Source organism: Hibiscus syriacus, unplaced genomic scaffold (genome assembly GCF_006381635.1).
Source record: "Hibiscus syriacus cultivar Baekdansim isolate YM2019G1 unplaced genomic scaffold, ASM638163v2 tig00003041_pilon, whole genome shotgun sequence".
Classification (NCBI taxonomy): domain Eukaryota; kingdom Viridiplantae; phylum Streptophyta; class Magnoliopsida; order Malvales; family Malvaceae; genus Hibiscus; species Hibiscus syriacus.
The window spans coordinates 10,117,755-10,138,730 of record NW_024061960.1 but is presented as its reverse complement, the minus strand read 5'-3'; the positions used below and the strand labels follow the sequence as shown (position 1 = coordinate 10,138,730).

General features: G+C 34.1%; 2 protein-coding genes and 2 pseudogenes across 2 annotated transcripts; 1 reads left to right on the top strand and 3 right to left on the bottom strand.

The window, feature by feature from the left end:
* Positions 1 to 749: 749 nt before the first annotated feature.
* LOC120174115 lies at positions 750 to 5,685 on the bottom strand (annotated as a pseudogene).
* Positions 5,686 to 8,922: 3,237 nt separating this feature from the next.
* LOC120172864 (squalene synthase 2-like) lies at positions 8,923 to 12,869 on the top strand. The gene is made up of 14 exons (XM_039180218.1): positions 8,923 to 9,365; positions 9,608 to 9,650; positions 9,906 to 9,995; positions 10,142 to 10,217; positions 10,354 to 10,423; positions 10,807 to 10,950; positions 11,039 to 11,143; positions 11,291 to 11,437; positions 11,561 to 11,636; positions 11,797 to 11,885; positions 11,989 to 12,080; positions 12,160 to 12,205; positions 12,284 to 12,351; positions 12,687 to 12,869. Coding segments are annotated over exons 1-14 (1,242 nt in total). The 5' UTR covers positions 8,923 to 9,170; the 3' UTR covers positions 12,688 to 12,869.
* A 719-nt stretch (positions 12,870 to 13,588) lies between these two features.
* LOC120172873 (SH3 domain-containing protein 2-like) lies at positions 13,589 to 16,923 on the bottom strand. Its single transcript, XM_039180228.1, has 10 exons — positions 16,745 to 16,923; positions 15,996 to 16,112; positions 15,849 to 15,918; positions 15,603 to 15,754; positions 15,237 to 15,338; positions 14,713 to 14,913; positions 14,555 to 14,617; positions 14,306 to 14,461; positions 14,138 to 14,212; positions 13,589 to 13,825 (listed from the first exon to the last, which is right to left on the bottom strand). Exons 1-10 carry the CDS (start codon positions 16,802 to 16,804, stop codon positions 13,709 to 13,711), a joined length of 1,113 nt encoding a protein of 370 aa, XP_039036159.1. The 5' UTR covers positions 16,805 to 16,923; the 3' UTR covers positions 13,589 to 13,708.
* A 1,459-nt stretch (positions 16,924 to 18,382) lies between these two features.
* On the bottom strand, positions 18,383 to 20,723 carry LOC120172884 (annotated as a pseudogene).
* Positions 20,724 to 20,976: the final 253 nt, after the last annotated feature.

Sequence of the window (20,976 nt, the reverse complement as noted above, 5' to 3'; positions counted from 1 at the left end):
ATTAAATGGAGTAATAATAATTTTATCGATTAAAATGTAATATTTTAAATTAAATATAATAATTTTATTTAAATGATAGTGAATGTGAATCTGATAATGACACAACATTTTAAAAACGCCATATCATATTTAAAAATAATATTACATCAATTAATTAAATTATTGTACGGTTATTTTTAATAATCTGTTAAGAAATTTCAATTGAAAATATGTTTAAGATTATTATTATTTACATTTTATATTTATCAAATGATATAACTGTATCCAATATTTAACTATTTACACAATAAAAATAAAAATATTTTTTATAATTTATACTTGCGCTTAATTTTTAAAACACTTAAACATTTTATCATTTTTAATTTAGTGAGCAAGCAACACCTAAAGTATTCAATGTAGAGTAACCTTCGTGCTCATTTTTACCCCAACTTCACTCAAACATTTTAGCATTTTTAATTTTATTTGTTCCAATTTTAACTTAATTTAAATTAATCATATCTCAAAATTATAAAAAAAATCTCATTTAATTTGTAACACTAATTCAATAAAAATATATTAGATATATTATTTAATATTTTATAATTCAATAAAAAGTATAGGAAACTTAAAAATTTAACACTATATAAATAATTATAAAAAGAACTATACAAATAGATGCTAACTCATATATATATATATATTATGTATAAACATAACACATTATGGCACTATGCTACTTTTGAACCATTTCTATTACACAAGAGAGAGGGATCTTAGCTAGCTGCAAATCAAAGATATACAGAAAAAGATGCACGGCATGCGACTGTCGGGCATGCATGATCGATGGATGCCGAAACTAAGATGCTCTCACCTTCTTTGCTTCAAATCGAGTCAAATCTTTGGAGTAGAGTATGCCGTTTGGAGAAAGAAGACGTTGAAGAGCGAGGAAGAACCGAGCCTGAAAAAGTTCGAATTTTAGGACTAAAATTATCAGATATCAATGGCCCCAAATGCAAATGTTAAGAGAGGTTAGTCTTACCCATTGAAACCCCACGAGTGCAAACCAGCAGCCTGCCAAACCAAATCCTCTAGCACTCAAAAGCTGGAAGCACAAAGTAAGGATCATTCTTATGAAGTAAAGAGTAGTCGATAAGGGACAAGGAAACCGATCTCTACCGGTAGTACAAGCACACCAAAAGCGACGCATCCACTCATTGACAAGCTTATAAATCTAAGATCTCGTCCCGCCTACAAATGCAAATGGATTTGTCATGATAAAATGTAAATTAGATAAGTTAGGACAAGTTGTCCTCGATCGTGTACGGACGACCGACAAACCAAGGTATTGTGATCGATGTATTCAAAAGTTTAAATTAAGGAAACATACCAGCAAAGTGCCTTCAAGGCTGACAGTGCTTGGGGTGATAGCTAATGCAAGAAAGCAAGGTAACAGCACCTTGTGCAGCTACATGGACACAATAATTAAATTGCAAGGATCAAATATTGAGAAAGATCCACATGCCATTGATGTATAAATATATATATTTTTTTATAAGAATGTTAGGCCTCATTAAAAAACCCCTTCATGATTAATGGAGCTTGAAGACAGTTCCTTAATCAGCAGAAGGAGGAAAAGAGTGCCCTAGGATTTCATTAATTATAAATAGTACATAGGAATACAACACCCTAAAACTCCCTCAAGGAGATAGATAACCAAAAAGAAAACATCCCTAAAGAACAACATAAGGATCAACCAATACCAGCCTTAGCTAGGGCATCTGCCTCTTTATTAGCTGTCCTATTAACCCATCTAATAACACCTTCACAATCTCTAAGCTTTTGAATAATGTCTTTAACAGTGTGAGCATAAACATCAGGACATAAAACAACCTCCTTAACCCAATAAACTGTCACTCTCAATAATCAAACGATCCTTAAACCTCTGTTGAATAGAGTCAAAAAAAGATAAGCCCTTTAGGATAGCTTTCAATTCCATGTAGGTAGGAGGCCCCGGACCAGCAGACTCTTTGATGTATAAATATCCTTTTGCTCATATCCTACACCTTTAATCCCAGCCGAATAGAATGTGGGCAAATAGTAAATGATTTGGGTTTGAATTTATTGGCATTAATAGCAGAATTACAGGATAATTGATCTCATGTGGAACCATTTTGTTCAAAAGATGCAGCAAAATCTCAAATATTTAAAGCAGTAACAGATGGATTGGTGAAACCGGTAAGGTTGGCAAGAAACATGAACTGACCTCATGTATGACCTTTATATCAGGTGTAAATATATTGGGAAAAAAACAAGGAACTGATGTCGCAATAATCCCTAATAGCAGTCCAAGTGCAGCGCCGATAGTGACAAGTGATTTTAGCAGCATTCTAGCCTGTTTGACATGATAAATAATTCATCACATGTTAGGGGACTGCATCCAAAATGAAAGATTCCGTACTACATATCAATGCGGAAGAGGCATAAAACCAAAGTTGAGGTAACCAACCTTTGGCAAACTTCGATTGACTCCATATATCAACTCGGGCATAAATGACTGTGCAGTTTGAGAGAGAGGCTCACCCAACACCCCGCACATGGCAAATATTTGAAGCATGACCTGGTGAGAATGGTTATTGAATTTCAAAGATGCAAGATAAAAGCAGAAAAATGACAAGAATCACTAGTGAGTAAAATCTAACCTGATGAGCAGCAACAGTGTGTGTTCCCATGGATGTGGCGAAATATATAAGGAGAGAGTAGAAAACTACCTAAATAGAACATCGAAGTGTCTCAGATGAAAGCATATGGTTGCAGAGTAAAAGATATTGCTATTAAATGAAGTTAAATGTAAACCTTTGACATCAAAGTTACAACTACTGGACCAGCAATTGCTAGCACGCTCAACAGTTCATTAAATGATGGAATGGAGATTACAAATGCATTGTACCCTTTCTTGTTTAGAGCATCGATCATCATATAAGCTGCAACAACCTACAACATATGCCGGTAAGTGGCAATGCCAAAGAGTATTTCCCAGTCAATGAACACTTGTACAAATGCGAAATTTGGGTTCATTCAGCACCTGTGAAACCATTGTTGCCCACGCCGCCCCAGCAATACCATAGCCTAAATGCATGCAGAGGACAACATCAGAGTGTGAGAGAAACAAAAAGGAAATGAAGCAACAAATACATGCAATCATGGTAAATCAACAACGGAAAATCCATCAGCAATCAGGCTAGAATGAATCCTACTAAAACAAGTATGCCAGTATTGGACAAAAATAATATTGCAGAGTACGTAAATGGATATGGACTAAAATATATCCCAAAAAATAGATGATGAATACTAGGATCATAAAAGATCCAATAGCTTATTAGCTGACATCCTTGGTTGTAGCTGGAACATATAGCATAGGAGCCTTGCAAAAGCAGTTTCATTTCACAAATAATAATAATAATATTAAGCTTTCTGTATACATCCCATATTACAGTTTGCCGATAACTCAAAATGCATCGCAAGTTCATTCGAACACAATTCACTGGGAGGAGAAAATAAAATACATCACACCTGGCACTTTGCGCCACCCATCCAACTACAACTGCCGGCCATGCTAAACCTCTAATCTACATGCAGAAAAGACTTTGTTTCAATTCAAAGGCAATGGGAATAATCAAGACGAGAAGAAGTAATAAGAATAAAAACTAGACAGATCAGTTCAACTTGTTGCTCCAAGAGGATAACTAGCTGTAGGAATAACTCATAAAAGATGGTAATAATAGGATGGATTTCAATAACAGATGTCAACCAAGCAGATGCAAATAGTAACGGCTTCAGTTTCATAACCTATTAAAGATGGAGAATATTTCAGGAGATAAGTGGACCCAGTTGGCCAATTCATTAATTTGACATCCCATTGGATAGATATAACCTATAGCCAGAAAAAAAAATTAAGAAATCTTCAAAATAAGTGTGCTTCAGTTTTCCGAAAATGAACATTCTCTCAAATTCTCTGAACCGTGAACAATCAAGAGGAAAGGAAATAGAACTGATTTAAAGAAGTACGAATTTCATTACTAAAGTTACCTTTCCGTCTAACAAATTCCAAGGTTTATGTGCATAAAAGGAAGAAAGCCTACTAAGAGAGAATAACTGAAAGGTTAAATAGGAAATAAACATTGAAGAAAGTAAACCTGAATATATGTGTTTCCAGCAGGTACAAGATGTGCATTTTTTGGCCCAGAAAAAACTGAAATGATCAAATGGCAGAATGAATTCATTTTTATTTGGATTCTTGCCATCTATCATAAGTGGAAACCATAGATACAGCCAGTCAACAAGGTCAATAAGCATCCTGCATTTTAATTATCTGGAACTGACAAAAAAAAGGCTTTACCAGTCATTTTTACCTGTTAATGCCCACGAACCAAAGCAAAATGTCAAGATAAGCAACAAGAGGCCGCAAAATAACCCGATAAAGAGCAGGATAGATATTTGATGCTGCACTCCATCCTTATCCTACAGCAAGGAAGTATTGTTAAAGAATTAAGCCTAAAATGCAGCCTTAAACATGGTGAAGCAAATAGAAGCAGATTATACAAAATATCCATATACTAGAGTACCCTTGAAAGAGGAAGACCCACAGTGTGGAAGTAGTTAAATACAATGAAATAATAAAGTAATAATGCGTTACAAAGTTGCAGCATTTCTATGAACATATGCATAAAAACTCAATTTCAGTACTATTGCTATATGAATTATGATGGACTTCAATCCCCATTTTTTTGATTAAATCAATCAACAATCGTGTTGAGTCATAAATTTAATCCTGAAGTTATATCTATAAAAATTTTAAAATCCAGTTGATATTACTTTAATGGCAACTCAACTGAGGTTAACATTACAGTTACCACTGATCAAAGCAATAACACCCACAATAATATTAATGTTCAAAGAAACTAACCCGTCTAGCAAGTGAAGTAGCCACCATATTGGAAGTAGCAACTGAAAGGAACATAAAAATATAGCCTATATAATCACAAACAACCGTTGCAGGACCTGCATAACCAAATTGAATCAATCATTTAACAATTTTTCATCAATCAATTAGAAAAAAAATTAAAATTTTAAAATTCTCAAGGAATTCATTTAATAAATCACCTAAAGCGGCGAGCTCGACCGAGCTTCCCTGACCAATAACCGCAGTATCAATGAGACTCATCAAAGGCCCGCAAAGCCAAAGTCCACTAGCTGGTCCAGTAAACATTACAATCTCTTTCATTTGCATCCATATGCTCTGATTCGCTAACCCCTCTGCCTTGATTTCCCGGCTTATCTCCACTTTTGTTCTCCATTCTCTTCTTCAACCGAATCTTCATTGGTTTCATGGTTCAGTTCCTGGCCACAGCCAATGCAGTGACGGCTTTGGTTTCTGGGCCTGAAATTGAGTGTAGAAGAAAATAAAAAGGAAGGGTGGAAAGGAAGGGTGGAGAAAGTAGGTCTTTTGGGGAAATGAATTGAAGGAGGAGAGGGTTTGAAGTTAGGGTTTTGGAGAGGGATCAAAGGAGGTTGAGTTAGTGTTTTCATGGTTAACATATTTTAAGCATAGAAAGCTGCTGAAGTTTGGACTTCGAAATGTTTTGAGAACATCTCAAGGATTGCGTATCTAAAACTTACACTGACAGAAGCAATAAGCCGTCGCGATAGATTTTAGGGTAAACTACATGGATGGTCACCAAGGTTTAAGTAATGTTTTTTTCAACACTGAACTTTTAAAGTTATAAATTGATCATTAATATTATTGATTTGTAATAAAATGGTCACTCCACTGTTACCTCTGTTAAATTGATGACGTGGAAACGTTAATAAAAAGTTTAATATTTAGCTTCACCCATAAACTACTACTAATAGGTCCTTAAATGATTTATATTTAATTTACCCTAAAAATTTTTCAATTTTTTTCAAATACCCAACACTACCACCACGGAATTCCTCCCCTCCCCTCCTCTCCTCTCCCACCTCATACTCTCTGTATGTATTTTTCCCACTGAACCTTGACGACTGCTGTAGACGTTAGAGCCAGTGACTATATGAAGATTTATATTGTTTTCAACTTTTAATACATTTTAAGCAATCTGCTTAAGTTAATCTGAAACAGGGGATGAAGGTCCAGGGTGGTCAACAACATGGAAAACTGATTTGTAGGCTCATCTTCACGATAGTGAGCATGCTTATCGCATGGTCAGGCATTTAGTAAGTCTGGCGGATCCAACTCATGAAGCTGACTTTGAGGGAGGACTCTACAACAACTTGTTCACCGCACATCCTCCTTTCATTAACGTTTCCATATCATCAATTTAACGGAAGTAACGGTGGAATGACCATTTTGTTACAAATCGATAACGTTAATGGCCAACTTTTAACTTTTGAAAGTTCAGTGAAGAAAACAAAAACTTACTCAAACTTGTGATCATCTATGTAGTTTACCCTAGATTTTAGATAAAACAGTAGGTTTTTTTTACACAATTATACAATGAGCTCCTAAGTGTGCCCAAATTGAAATTTTATTTGTGTTTATCATAATAAAAATTTATGTTATTAATATATGTGTCCACCCTCAAAAGTATTTTTGGATCCGTCACTGTTACAAGTTGACAATCGTCGTTGTTGTCTGGTGGCGGTGGAGATGATATTCACTGTTGAAGAGGTTATTAAGTGTTTAAATCAACATATTTAATACAACAAGAAAGGAGAGGAGAGGATAAAAAAGTCAAATTGTCGGTCAAACATGTTCATTATATAATAATGTCTAGTGATGCATGTGGGTAGTCATCGCCGTTGTATGGTGGCAGTGGAGATAAAAGTCATTGTTGAGGGCATTATTAAGTGTTTAAACAACACATTTCATTCTAGGAGAGGAGAGAACAATCAAGCTGCCGGTAAAAACGTGCTATGTCAGCCGATTAACATGACATGTTAGCATTCCGCCATTCTAGTAACGAATGTTAACATCAAGTGATCGGTTTGTCATAAATCGATAACGTTAATGATCAATTTATTATAAATCGATAATATTTGTGACCAATTTATTATTTTGAAACTTCAATGAGAAGAACAAAAATTTACTCAAACTTAGTGACCATTCGTATAATTTACCCAATTTTTAACCTCAAATTATCAAGTTATGCTTATCACACTCCTAATAAAATTATCATAAAAATTGTTTATTATCGTGTAAATATATATATATATATATATATATCATATAATTATATGCTATGACATGAACAATAATTAATGTGAGTTCTGTCCTTGTTAAAGGTCGATGGCTCCATCAACGACCCTCCAAACGTGTGATCAGTAACAATTCAAAAAAGTATGTTCCAATCCCCCACAAATTTGTATCGGTTCGATCATTTAAGAGGGGGAAAGCATCAAATTAAAAAATGACGGTCCAAATTGGCTCAACGTGCAAGACTTGTCGTTAACGTAGACATGATGGCTTCTTTCGTTCATGTAGGTTGTACCGTCCCTTGCTGCAAACAACGGATGCAGTTTGTTCACAGAAAATCACGTACTTATCTTGAAATTTATTTATTTATTTTATATAATTTTTATTATTAATATATATATATATATATTCGTCTTTAAAAATATTTTCTGAGCCACTGACAGCGAATGTAGCAGAGAGTAGCGACGACGTAGTAGTTGGCAGCAACCACACGCTAATCTAAAATAATTCGTGCCACCCAGCGAAGAATGGATTGTTTCTTTTGAGTAAATTACACTGATGGTCCTTTTTTCTTTTGTTATCTTGTTTTGGTTGTTAATTTAAAAAAAAGTTACATTCTGATTGATTTTTGATTTATATTATTTTGATCATTTGATAGTTATTTTCAATTAATTTGTTAATGTAATAAGTTAGTAAAAATAGTTAAATTTTAACTTGATCCTTGAATTTTAGTCATAATACTAATATTTAGATAAAATATTAATTTAATTCTTAAATTTTAGATGAATTATTAATTTAACACTTGAATTTAGTTAAAGTCCAAGTCGTCGTCCGTTACTCATTACCATCGTCGATCATCGTTGATTTCCGTCACTGATCTCCTTCAACTATCGCTATCAATAACGTTGAACCTCAAAATTTTAAATTCACTTAATCTTGACTTTCTAAACACACATTCGATGTATTTTTTTTACCAAAATAATTGTCCTAAACTATATAAATGTTATTTAAAACCTTTCAAATTTCTTTAAAAATAACATGTGGGTGCTCTTAATTTTCTTTCCACCAGAGGGTGACACTTATCATCTTGTGATTGGTGGAAAATAAATCTATTAAAATTAGGACTAAATTGATAAAATATATAAATAACATTAATTATACTAAGTTTTTTAACTATCACATCAGCTTCTTTGTTAAAGGTTAACGAATAGTGGCTTGATTGAATGTATTTAAATAGTTGAGTGACATGATTGAAAAAATTAAAAGATTTGTTGTTAAAATGAAAAGGACAATAGTTAGGTTGTTAATTGTATAGTTTACCCAAGAAAATTTACGGTTAATACATCACCCAATTCTTGTGTATCAAAGAGTGGACATCCAAACACGCCTTAAACAGCACAAAAGGATTGAAGGGCTACAGAGCCTGAAAGTCAAATTACTGAATAAATATATGCCAAATTTCAACACCTGTTTTTTCTTTTTTTTCTTTTTTTATCAAATAGAAGATTTAATAATATAAATATAAATATAAAAAGAACATAAACTTAAAAGTAATGTATATTTTTAAATCATATTTAAATTATATTTAAATTATAAATTTAAAATAAATTAACTCAAAAAATATAAAACAACTGATCAGCCTAGTCCAAAAACTTCCCTTTAGTTGAAAATTTAACACTTTCAGAGCCACAGCCTTTTTGTCTATAGAGTCTTGAAGGCCAGGTCGAAAATGAATTAAAAGATTTAAGATTTGACTCAAAGATATTTTTACCTATGAAAAATTGTTTAGCTAATCAGGGTCGCCAGAAATTAGGCCAGAACCAAGCATCGTTTCAATTAAATTATAAAAACAAACCCAATTAGTATTTCCCCATTAGAGATCCACCCACCTCTGTTTCTCCATATACCCAGATTTTATTTTTGCTGTTTTGGTTTTGATTTGAAGATAAATTTTCATTTAATGGGGAGTTTGGGAGCACTTGTGAAACACCCAGATGATTTTTATCCTTTGTTGAAGCTCAAGATGGCTTCGAGGCATGCCGAGAAACAGATCCCATCGGAGCCTCACTGGGCTTTTTGTTTCTCCATGCTTCACAAAGTCTCTCGTAGTTTTGCCCTCGTTATTCAACAGCTTGATCCCAAGCTTAGAAACGCCGTAAGCAATTAGCGTCTGTGTTTCCCTGGTTATTCATTTGAGTTTTATATGGGATCGTCTGATTTTGTTAAAATTTCTTGTCGATTTCTATGATTCTTGTTCTTGGGTATTGATCATAAATGTTAAGACTAATTATTGTTCAATTTGATGCTTCATTCAACAGCTTGATCCCAATCTTGGAACCACACATTTCAGTGTTTTGATTTTCTAATCTCAATTGTTCCATTTTTTTGGTTTTGCAGGTCTGCGTATTTTATTTGGTTCTTCGGGCCCTTGATACTGTTGGTTTGTTCTTGAGTCTTTTAACCCCTTTTTTTCTTTTCTTTTTCATGTCATTTTCTCAGTATGCATAATTTATCACTGATTCTAAATTAGTAGGAATAATTGCTACATATTTGGCTTCATTGCTTGCTAGGTTGGGTGTTAAACTATAATCTATAAATTGCATTTCCTTTTCTAGTTGCTAGATAAGAAACCAATTTTAAACTACCATTAAATCCATGTGTTGGTTGATTTGTCTGATGTTTTTTTTGCTTGCAGAGGATGACACCAGTGTAGCAACGGATGTCAAAGTTCCTATCCTTGAAGACTTTTATCGTCATATATACAATCGAGATTGGCACTTTATGTGTGAGCATTTTGAAAATTCTCCTCCTTCAAAGGAGGGTTCTCTTGACACTTCCCTGGAATAGCAATGTATCACCAGAATCGGGCTCATTTTATTGCTGAAAACTTCCTGGTTTGTTTGCTTATATAGCTTTATCTCTTTTCTTCAGGTGGTACAAAGAACTACAAAATCCTTATGGACCAGTTTCATCTTGTATCTACTGCTTTTCTGGAACTTGAAAGAGGGTCAGTTATTTAATTTTTTCCTGATCTTCCTCATTTATGAAGATTTCAATGCGGTGCTGATTTATTTGTTTACTTTATTGGATTTTGAAACCCCCCCCCCAAAAAAAAAATCAACAATTCTCAATTGATTCTGCAGTTATCAGGTGGCAATCGAGGACATTACGAAAAGAATGGGTTCAGGGATGGCAAAATTTATTTGCAAGGAGGTTTGTCATTTGCAATATTTATTTTCACCTTATTATTATTTATCAGAAATATATGAAAACTGGAATGAACTTTACAAATGGGTTTACCTATGGACATTTTAATATGAATTTGCTATATCTGTCATGAGTTACTGAGTGCTGACCTATACCTGGATGTATGAATGAGAAAAAGAGGCTTTTTGCTTTAGATATTTGATTATTGAAAATGAATTTTTCGTTTACAAAGTATCAAACTCGGGTTGATATCTTCCAGATTGCTTCTTATCATATATAAGAACATGACCTCTCTAGCTTAGCCTAATCTGTGCAATATGTATGCATGAATACAAGTCTTAAATGTGTTCATATTATCCTATTTATGATCCTAGGATCTTGTATTGCAGGTAGAAACAGTCGATGACTATGATGAATATTGTCACTATGTAGCAGGGCTTGTGGGATTAGGTCTTTCTAAACTTTTCCATGCCTGTGGGTCAGAATATTTGGCTCCCGATTCTCTCTCCAATTCAATGGGTTTATTTCTTCAGGTATGAATGAAGCAACATTTCTCGTGCATGGATTTTGACGGTTGTTTAAAGATATGATTCTTGTGTTTTGGATCAAACAAAATGGCAGAAAACAAATATTATCCGAGATTATCTAGAGGATATTAATGAGATACCAAAGTCGCGCATGTTTTGGCCTCGTGAGATTTGGAGTAAGTATGCCAACAAACTCGAGGTATGCCTCTGTTACATCTTCTATCCTAACTTCCACTTAAAAGTCGTAACCAAATTCCGTTTGGGTAACTTTTAAATGCGTATGAATCTTTTTTTTTTTGGAACATCTTTTACGTATGTGTTTCTTATATTATATTTTCACCCGTAGGACATGAAATACTGGGAGAACTCAGTCAAGGCTATGCAGTGCTTGAATGACATGATCACTAATGCTCTAATTCATGTGGATGATTGCCTGAAGTACTTGTCTGCTTTGCGTGATCCTTCAATCTTTCGATTTTGTGCTATACCTCAGGTTTGGGACAGTATTTCATCACTTCTTTTCACTCCTGTCTATCGATTGAGTTGCACGTCATCTTTGTCAAATTTTGATCTGTTCAAGTTTATCTCTATTTTCCTCTGGTCCTTCAATTACTAGGTCATGGCTATTGGAACACTAGCTATGTGCTACAACAACATTGAAGTCTTCAGAGGTGTAGTGAAAATGAGACGCGGTAAGTTCATTAGTCTTCGGACTGGTTTTCTTTGAAGTTTAAATCTCAGAGGCACTGACCCTTAAAAAGGGGTTTGAAGTTCTTTAAACTTGTTTATGTAAATCGAATATGCCATTTTGTGTCCAGCATTACTTGAATTTATCTTTGGCTGTGTTTACAGGTCTCACTGCGAAAGTCATAGACAGAACAAACACGATGGCTGATGTCTACGGTGCTTTTTATGATTTTTCTTGTATGTTGAAAGCTAAGGTATGCGGTTCTTCTTAATATTTCGATTACGATATACCAACTTATACCCGAGCTCAATAATGTCATTGAATGCATCATATTCATATCCCATCCTGCATTATAGGTTGACCATAACGATCCCAATGCACAAAAAACGTTGAGCAGACTAGATTCAATCCTCAAGACTTGCAGGCACTCTGGGGTCCTGAATGAAAGGTCTACCAAACTTCCATATTTATGTACTTTATTTTTGTTATTTTCGTATCTTCGTACTTAAAAAGACATTTTTGACCAGGAAATCTTACATTATTCCGAGTCAGTCCAATTACACTCCACTTCTGGTGAGTTTACCGTGACCATTTCCCGGCGTTCTTTTATCTATATTTCTGAGGATATGTATTGATTATAACCCAATGCAGGCTTTCATACTTTTCATTATATTGGCCATTGTTTTGGCTAATCGGAGTTCCAATCGGCCTAACAACTAGTAAGTTTTGTCACTTGTATAATGAAATAATTATCATTTGTACATAAGGGAGTGCCGGTACTTTTTTTAATTTTCATATAGTTCAGATATTTTCTTTATATTTTTAAAATTTTCATATAATTTAGATATTTTATTTATATTTTTTATTGATGCTTGCACCTCGAAATTTTGTGATTTCACACAATATAACTTTTTAAAAATTCGCATTCTTTTTTAAAAAAATAATGTGTCCGTCCTTATTGGTACCGCTAGTAAAAATAACGGATTTCGCCGTCATGTGATGGATTCTTAGTCCCTTAATTAACTTCTCCCCGTTCTCGTTTTCCTTTGTGCAGGACCGTGCTTTGTTGTTAGAGGAATGTCTCGTTAATCATCCTTGGAGTTTTAGACTCAAAGATAATATAAATGTAATAATTTCTTCTTTTAAAAAAGGACTATTATGGTATTTTAAGTTTGCTTGTCGGAGATTTTAAAACATATATCATTCTGAGTGTTATGAAAAATGAAGTCTTTGTTCATGTATATTTGTAGTCCGGTGAAGCTGATTTGACTATGTTATTTTATAAATTGCCATAGAGCCATTGTTTGATGGTACGGATTATTATTTGGTGAAGGAAAAAAAGGGTAAATAGGGCTGAAAAGAGCAATAAAATATTATGTACTATATAATAATTGAACAATAAAAACATGTTTCTTAAAGGATATTTATGTAATTTCCTAAACAATCTTTAACAAACATAAATATATTCATTAATATAAATAAACTGAACAAGTTTTAGCAAATAATTAAGAATGTTGTTAATTACATAATAATTGATAGAATAAAAACAAGTTTTTAAACATAAATACTTAATCATAATTCTTATGTTTTAAATATTAAATAACCAAACATAAATATTAATAATTTTCTCATAAATAAAATAAACACATGAATAAATATTAATTATATAATGATTGAATAATAAAATAAATTCTACGAGATTTAAGTTACTATACAAAACTTCAAATGAACATAAGCGAGATTTGGTCATCAACATAAATAGACCGAACAAGCCTTGATTGTGTTCGATTCATTCAATAAACAAATATCAAAATCTTGTTTGTGTTTCGTTTATTTAAATTGAAAAACGAGTATAAACAAACAAAAACCAAACCACTCGAGAACTATTTATCAAACATAAAGAACCCTAGGGATAAACTGAAATGTAAAAATGTATTCACATGTAGGGAAGAAAACTTCTATTTGGGACGAACTCTCCAACTCGAATACACATTCAAACACAAATAAACCACCAAAAAGGAGAAAAGATGCACATACAAAATCAGTCTTCCCGGACACCAACAAGCAGAGGAAGTGTTAGAAAACTAATGCTACTTTGCTTGCAAGAACACGGTCCCTTCTTTCGATGTATCCGAAAGGAAACCAACCAGCTTTCCCCTTGCATTCACCCTCAGCCCAGCCATTGTTCGTCACCTGCCAAAACCCCACGAGTTTATACAAAATGGATCCTTGGATTTATACTAGATTCTAGGAAATCATATACGAATGTAAAATTGTTAAAACTTGAGTCGTCAAACCTTTCGCACAACTACATAATCACCAACTGACAAAGATAGGTCCTTCTTTCGATGTCCGAAAGGAAACCAACCAGCTTTCCATTCACCTCAGCCCAGCCATTGTTCGTCACCTGCCAAAACCCCACGAGTTTATACAAAATGGATCCTTTTACTAGATTCTAGGAAATCATATACGAATGTAAAATTGTTAAAACTTGAGTCGTCAAACCTTTCGCACAACTACATAATCACCAACTGACAAAGATAGCTCCACATTGGATTCACCGTTATACGTGTGCATAACCTGTAGTAATACATCAATTAGTTGGCCACCACACAGATTAAAGTAACTTGTTGATCCCAATGTGCCAAAGCTATTTACAAACAAGTCACAGACCTCGCCCAAAAAGTAGCCCATGCTGTCTGTTGATCCATTAGTTGTTTGAGATGCATAAACTCCATTGACTTCCTCATATGATGGAGGTGGAGGTGGAGGCACAGTGTCTACACTCGGGGTAGGAGGTGCTTCAATTCGTTGTCGTTCGGATCTCATCTATTAAGATGGAGAAAATTATATGGAAGTAATATTGCACGGTAAGTTTCAGCAAAAGAATATTGAGAAAGGATTCAGTAGCGTAGTTCATACCTCGGCATCAAGCAGATCGAGTATCTGAAGGACTCGTTGATGATATGTACGTTCAGCTTCAACCTTCCGGTTCGAGATAAAATAGGACAAAATATTAAAATTAAGATCCCAGACATCCAAAATAAAATTGAGATCTTACACAAGGAAATTTGCGTTACCATAGCAATAAGTCTATGGAGTGTCAACCTCTGCTGTTGAGCTTCAACAGCAGTCATTGCTGCAGCAGCTTCTTTCCCCAATATTGCCATGTTTGACTTTAGATCTTGCAGTTTTGTTTCCGCAGATTCCAGTTTCATGACATTCTCGGGATTTCCTGGTGTTTCCCTCACTCTTGCTTGGCGTTTCGAAACCTCAATTGCCTGTCATATGTTCGAGGGTGTAAATATGTAGTACAATCAGCCTCTCAAATTTAAAATTTCATAATCATCAAATGCAAGGGGAAAGTATTACTCCATAATGCATTGTATAGAAAAAATAATTTCACTCTCGTCAAATCTCTAGAGAACACAAAACATCACGAATAGACCCGCAATAAGCCAATCTTCAAAACTATTAGCTGGCTTTCCAGCCCTTCACGTGCTAATTGTTTGGAACTATATTTTCATAAATGAGTGTATAATGCTAAGAAAGTAAAACAGACAGATATTCAACCAATCAGCAGGGCATTGATAGCCTATAAAACCTGTGCTTCAGCTTCTTGTCGCATTCTGTCATAACGCTGAGCAAGATGTCTCGCATCCTCCAAAGGAGCTCCCATTACCATTGCTCTTAGTGGCTCGGCAACCTAACATTCAAATCATCAAAAATTTATCCAGATGATTTCTTATGGCTCGGCAACCTAACATTCAAATCATCAAAAATTTATCCAGATGATTTTATGGCCTATTATAATTAGGGATAAATATAAATAAATGTAAAAATGAGTAAATCCATGTACAGGTCATCAAACAACCGATATTAACATAGAAGTTTTCTTCCATGTATTCATCAACTTAACAAATTAACTTTCAATGGCTTTATGCTCTGGCAATGAAAATACTAAACCAACCTGTGTCCCAAGAGCCTTTAGCAGATTTCCACGTTCTTTCTCCATTTGAGCTCGGGCACGTCCATAACCTAATGCAGCTTTTGATAATGTATTACCACTGGTACAAGTATTTTCAGAACCATATTTCCTGCTATCATCAGACAACTTTGTCCCTGTCAAGAAAAGATGTACATGACAGAACAACGTCAGTTCTATTGAATTCAAAGTGGAAACTTTTAAAAATAAAAAAATGCTTCACGAACTCGCCTATTTCAACTTGTTTTGACCCAGTGACAATATATCCTTCGACACCGCGGACGATATCCCTTTGAAAATGCTGAAACACAAAATTGGCGAAGGTAAATGATGAGAACACACGGGGCAAAATTTGATGCAGGAGAACAACTTAGCAACCTTGCCAGCACGAGTCGAGACATAAAGCTTCTCGAGCTTCTGATGTTGCTGGAATTCTGCCTCATCAGTAACTACATTGTCTGAACCTCCATATCCCCCGAACTGTTTGAAAACAGCCTGAAGTAACATTCATGGAGGAAAAGAGTTAAAAGAATAAATTCAAAAGAACAAGAACATAGTAACGCATTCAAGTTAAAACAAGATACGCTCTCCCCGTAGATGGCAATCTGAAACAAATAAAACATACTGAGGAGTTTCTAACAGATTCCAAAAGGGAAAAATAAATCAAACAATTTACATTTGTTTCCACTTTTATCACTCGATTGAAACACAATATTTAAAAAGACTAGTGATTCCAATTTCAAATTCCATCCTCCAACTTCAAAAATTTCAATTTAGCTAATAAAATAACATTCAATAGCTCATCATTTTCAGTTTAATACTCGCACAACAATTACTACAATTATTTCCGACCTATTTAGATCCGATTCACGAATCATAAACACGCTAGAAGGCACGTGGAAATAGATCCGACACTTAGCTGAAAATGGAACGCTGATTCGAAATTATGCAGATTAAAAAGAAAACCAGATCGACGACAAAACGAACTATATATATGTGTGTGCGTATGAAAAATGTATAGAGATAGATCATGTACGAAGCTGAGAAATTGGCGTTGACCTGGATCTAAAGCAACTATGAAGAAAAAACAAGTTCGAGTTCGAATTAGGATATACAGATAGAGGGACCTGTTGTTGGCGGGCGACTTGTTCTCGGAGCCGCGTAGCTTGTTTTCTGATCGCTTCCATTCACCAGATAACAAATCGGAGCTTTTATCCCGATGGATTCAAAGAGCTATAGACGGATATATCGGCTAACACTTGCCTTTGGATTTGGGGAATTTTGATATATTTATTTATTTTGCTGTTTTTGAGAGGGTGAGGGTGGTTCAGTGAAAGAGCTTTTGGGTAAAATTTTGTCACACTAAGATTTTGAATTTTTTTGAAGTCTAGAATCTGAAAGTAGGTTGTTTTGGTGCACAAGTTCCTATTTTACCCTTTCTGAACTTTTCTTTTATTCATTAAATTATTCTGAAACGGTTTTTCATTATTAAAATTTTAAAAATTACAGAATAATTATTGAATTTTATCGTATTATTATAAAAATAACCATTAAATTTATCATTGTTTTATAACACGTAGTGATCATTTTATAACGATTTGATAAGTTTAATAATTATTTATAATTTCTGAAATTTTATTAACCAAAAAACATTTTAAACATATTTTTATAATTATTTGTATATTTTATTTTATTTTTCAAAATTTTAAGTTTTAAACAACCGATCTCCGTCTTTGATTCTATTTTATATTGAATATTAATACTGGAAATGCACTTAGTTTTTATGCGTTGTTTTTGTTGTCTCTCTCTTTTGTGGATAGAAAGACCAGTATCGTTGTAGGTTGAAGTCTCGTTCATTATCACGTTTCAGAAGTTTTTTTGGGGTGAAAAATAGGTAAATATTCAATGGAATTAATTAAAATTAAATTAAAAAATTAAGTTAATTTCGTTAATGAGCTCTATTTTATTATTCAAATTATATATAAAAAATCAAATCAAATTTATAAAGTTGAGCTAAATTAAATCAAATTGTTTGATTTTTTAAATTTAATTATAAATTACTTATAATATTATGACACAAATTAGTTAAATCAAATCAAGTTTGTTTATATTTTTAAAATATTTGAAATTAACCTGATAAATTATATGAACAATAAAATCAAACATTTCCACTCATCGATGGGGATGGATGTTTCACTTGGACCCGACCGATCCAGTCAAATCAGATTTTTTATTTTGCAACTTTTGGATTTAAATCAGGTTAGTTTTTTATGGGTGAGTCCGAGTAAAGATTTAGGGTGAAAAAATCTAATTCAACCCACACAATATTATAATTATCTCTTATATTTTTAAGAATAATTATAATATATCTTTCTATTTTATTTTTTAATTAGATATTTATTTTACCTAATAAAAATAAATAAATATATATATATAGGTCTGGTCGAATCGGGTCGAGTGCGGGTTTTGTTCAAAATATTGGGTCGGTTTCAAGTCGAGTATAACCCTCCTAAACTTAAAGATCGGGTTGGGGGGAAGGATTAATTTTTCTGGTCGAGTTCGGGTGGGTTAAAATTCTGACTCGATCCGACTTATGCCCATCCCTAATCAGGAATAATAAAAGCAAAAGTCAAGCAAATCATATAGGAAAATATTTCACACATTTTTGTATATCAACTTACTACAAAGGTAATTAGCAGTCCTATATTCTACACCTAACTCCTTTGTCTTTCCGAGAATAGCATTAAAATTTGAAACATACCAAGTAAACATGATTGCACAGAATAAATGGTGCTTAATACTAAAAGAAGCACTAATAATTGTTCCGGTCAACTAGGAATTGTCTTCCCTGGCCAATCTAGACATTTGTGCTATGACAATAAAGTAACTCTCACCCTTTTTTTCGACGGAGTATTCAAGTTGCGCTTTTTTTTTCCGGCCGAGTATTCAAGTTGCCCGTAAAAGAATGAAATTTGGTATTCATGGAGATGTTATCATTACCGTAAACAGATGTAATGCTACATCAAGATGCGGAGTACGGCTAAGCCGACGGCTGATATGGAGACCAGAGAACCTATGCAGTACTTAATCAATCACATCATATTTTGCAGCTTCCAACTGGGCTCTTAAGGCGTGAATTTCCTGTAGACGGTTCAAAATGACAGGTTAACATCTGTATGTCACCCCCAACACAAAGATCTTCAAATGAAAATAAACAAGCAAGCCCACCCTATCTAACTTGTTCGTTAGGTTGGTAGTTTCTGCATTTTGATTGGCGAGTTCATCACGTATGCGGCTGAAATCAGTTAAGAAAGTAAACGCCTGAAATAACAGAATAAAGCAAGTGGAGTAATGGAGAGAAGCAATTGAAAACTAACTCTACCTACCCTTTTTCAAGATTCAAATCCAGGCGCTGCCCGGCAGTGACCTTGTCAATTTCATACCTGTTTGAAAGATCAGTTGTATAAAATCAAGCTAGTAATTTTTAGAAAGTAAGAAACATTGACTTGTACCCTACAAAACATGCCTTAGTTCACTTCGCATTTTTTCTATATCACCATTAAGCTTTTCAGTTTCACGTTGCAGCATAGAAAAAATGATACTCCTGCATTAAAATGAAGAACCTGTAAGTTAACCAACTGATGGTCCATTCTCAATGATAATTAAGAACAGATGAGTTAAAACTTCAAACTGAAGAGAACATTTAGAATTACTTATTCTTTGAATCACCATGACATCAAATCATAAGGAAAGAAACCTTCTCACTAGGGGCCAAAATGTTAAATGTAGATCTAAACCAGCTCAATGAGAAGAGTTCTCTTTCAATTCCAACATGATCTGATGGAAAAACCGCCACTGGACTCTCCATCTCATTTACACTCTACTTCATCTTAGAATAACTTCTAAAATAAAAACTCGATACGTTGTCAACCACCAAACATAGTTCCAAAACCTCACTGATACCCACCATGGAAGCATCTTCACCTGGATTTTCAAGTATGCATCTAATTTCTACTCCCAACTGTACTGTTATCTAACCTACTCTTGCCATCGATACAAAATTTCTCATCACCGCCATGATATAATAAAATTCAGCTGCAAGATAACTTGTTCTCTACCTCCAACTGAAGGTCTAGACAATCCCAAATACTAGCCTCAGTAAGAGATTGGTTGAAGTATTCACTTCTTGTGGAACGGAAAGATAGAGATAATGAAATGCAAACATGATAAGACAATTCTTTTTTTCAGCTTTGCCACTTAAAATTAAGAGTACCTGGGAACTTTTTACTTCAGACTTAAACTTTGACAAATTGGCTTCTTGAAGCATCTCAGTCTACAAAGTAAAACATAGAAATAACTTGATATCAACTTGCTGATGAAGATCATACATAATTGAGACCATCAAAAACAGGAGATAAAATAGTAAACGGTACGAGTACAGAAAACAAAAGTAAATGGAGATTAATAAATATATCCTTCACCTTCTGCATTTCTGCCTTTGAAACAAAAGAATGGGAAACATTCTCCAAGCTGTCGTTTAATACTTCGGTGATTGCTCCTGTTATTGCCTCTGCTTGTTTTGATGGCACGCCTTGCGCTTCCAAACTTCGAACCTATGTCCAAATAACTCAAACATAACGAAAGAGGCCAAACAAATGAAGTAATTCATTTTCTAAAATTTTCAAATAACCAAATCTGACTCGAATAAAGTGTAATACCTAAAAAGAAGTAATCGGGATACAAACTCGGATCGATCTTACTAATTATCAATAAACACTAAATCATGTTCATTTTACACCGTATTCCTGAGTTCTCTCGGCAACTAAACAGAAAGTTCTGAGAAAATAGAAGGAAAAAGGAAAGGAATACCAGAGCTAATGTATCGACGAGAAATGCACGCTTTCCGTTGGATTTAACTAGTTGAGAAATCTGGCGGTATCCAACCCTGTTAGCAAGGGAACTCGAACACGCATTAAACCCTAATTGAACCACGCGCTTATGCGTGCTCATTATTGCCTTCGAAATCAGAGATAAGGGTCCCAAAAAAGATGAAATTTCAAAATAGATTACAAAGAAAAAGAGCAAAACTCAATCATTTGTCTCGGAACTGAATATTGCGAAAGAAAGAAAGAAATCGAATTTTGAAGGAAATAAAATGTCCACGTGGAAAACGAGGATTAACTACCAGTCTACCAACCCGGCGTTTTCCCCCAAAAATCATATGTGACATGTATATTTATCGATCTAATATCGATCATACTATATTTTTTGATCTAACACCTTTAGTAGTAAATCGCGCCCCTGCACCATGTTATATGCTGATTTGGCGTCACTAGGGGTAATGTGCACCCCCTGAAAC

Bases quoted from the DNA above. Each gene is read 5' to 3' on its own strand.
- LOC120172864 (XM_039180218.1), top strand. From the start codon at position 9,171: ATGGGGAGTTTGGGAGCACTTGTGAAACACCCAGATGATTTTTATCCT. The intron at 9,996-10,141 runs GTGAGCATTTTG...TCTTTTCTTCAG, and splicing joins TCGAGATTGGCACTTTATGT to GTGGTACAAAGAACTACAAA. The intron at 10,951-11,038 runs GTATGAATGAAG...ACAAAATGGCAG, and splicing joins CAATGGGTTTATTTCTTCAG to AAAACAAATATTATCCGAGA.
- LOC120172873 (XM_039180228.1), bottom strand. From the start codon at position 16,804: ATGGAAGCGATCAGAAAACAAGCTACGCGGCTCCGAGAACAAGTCGCC. The intron at 15,339-15,602 runs GTTGGTTTAGTA...TTTGAATGTTAG, and splicing joins TAAAGGCTCTTGGGACACAG to GTTGCCGAGCCACTAAGAGC. The intron at 14,914-15,236 runs GTTTTATAGGCT...AACATATGACAG, and splicing joins GACAAGAAGCTGAAGCACAG to GCAATTGAGGTTTCGAAACG.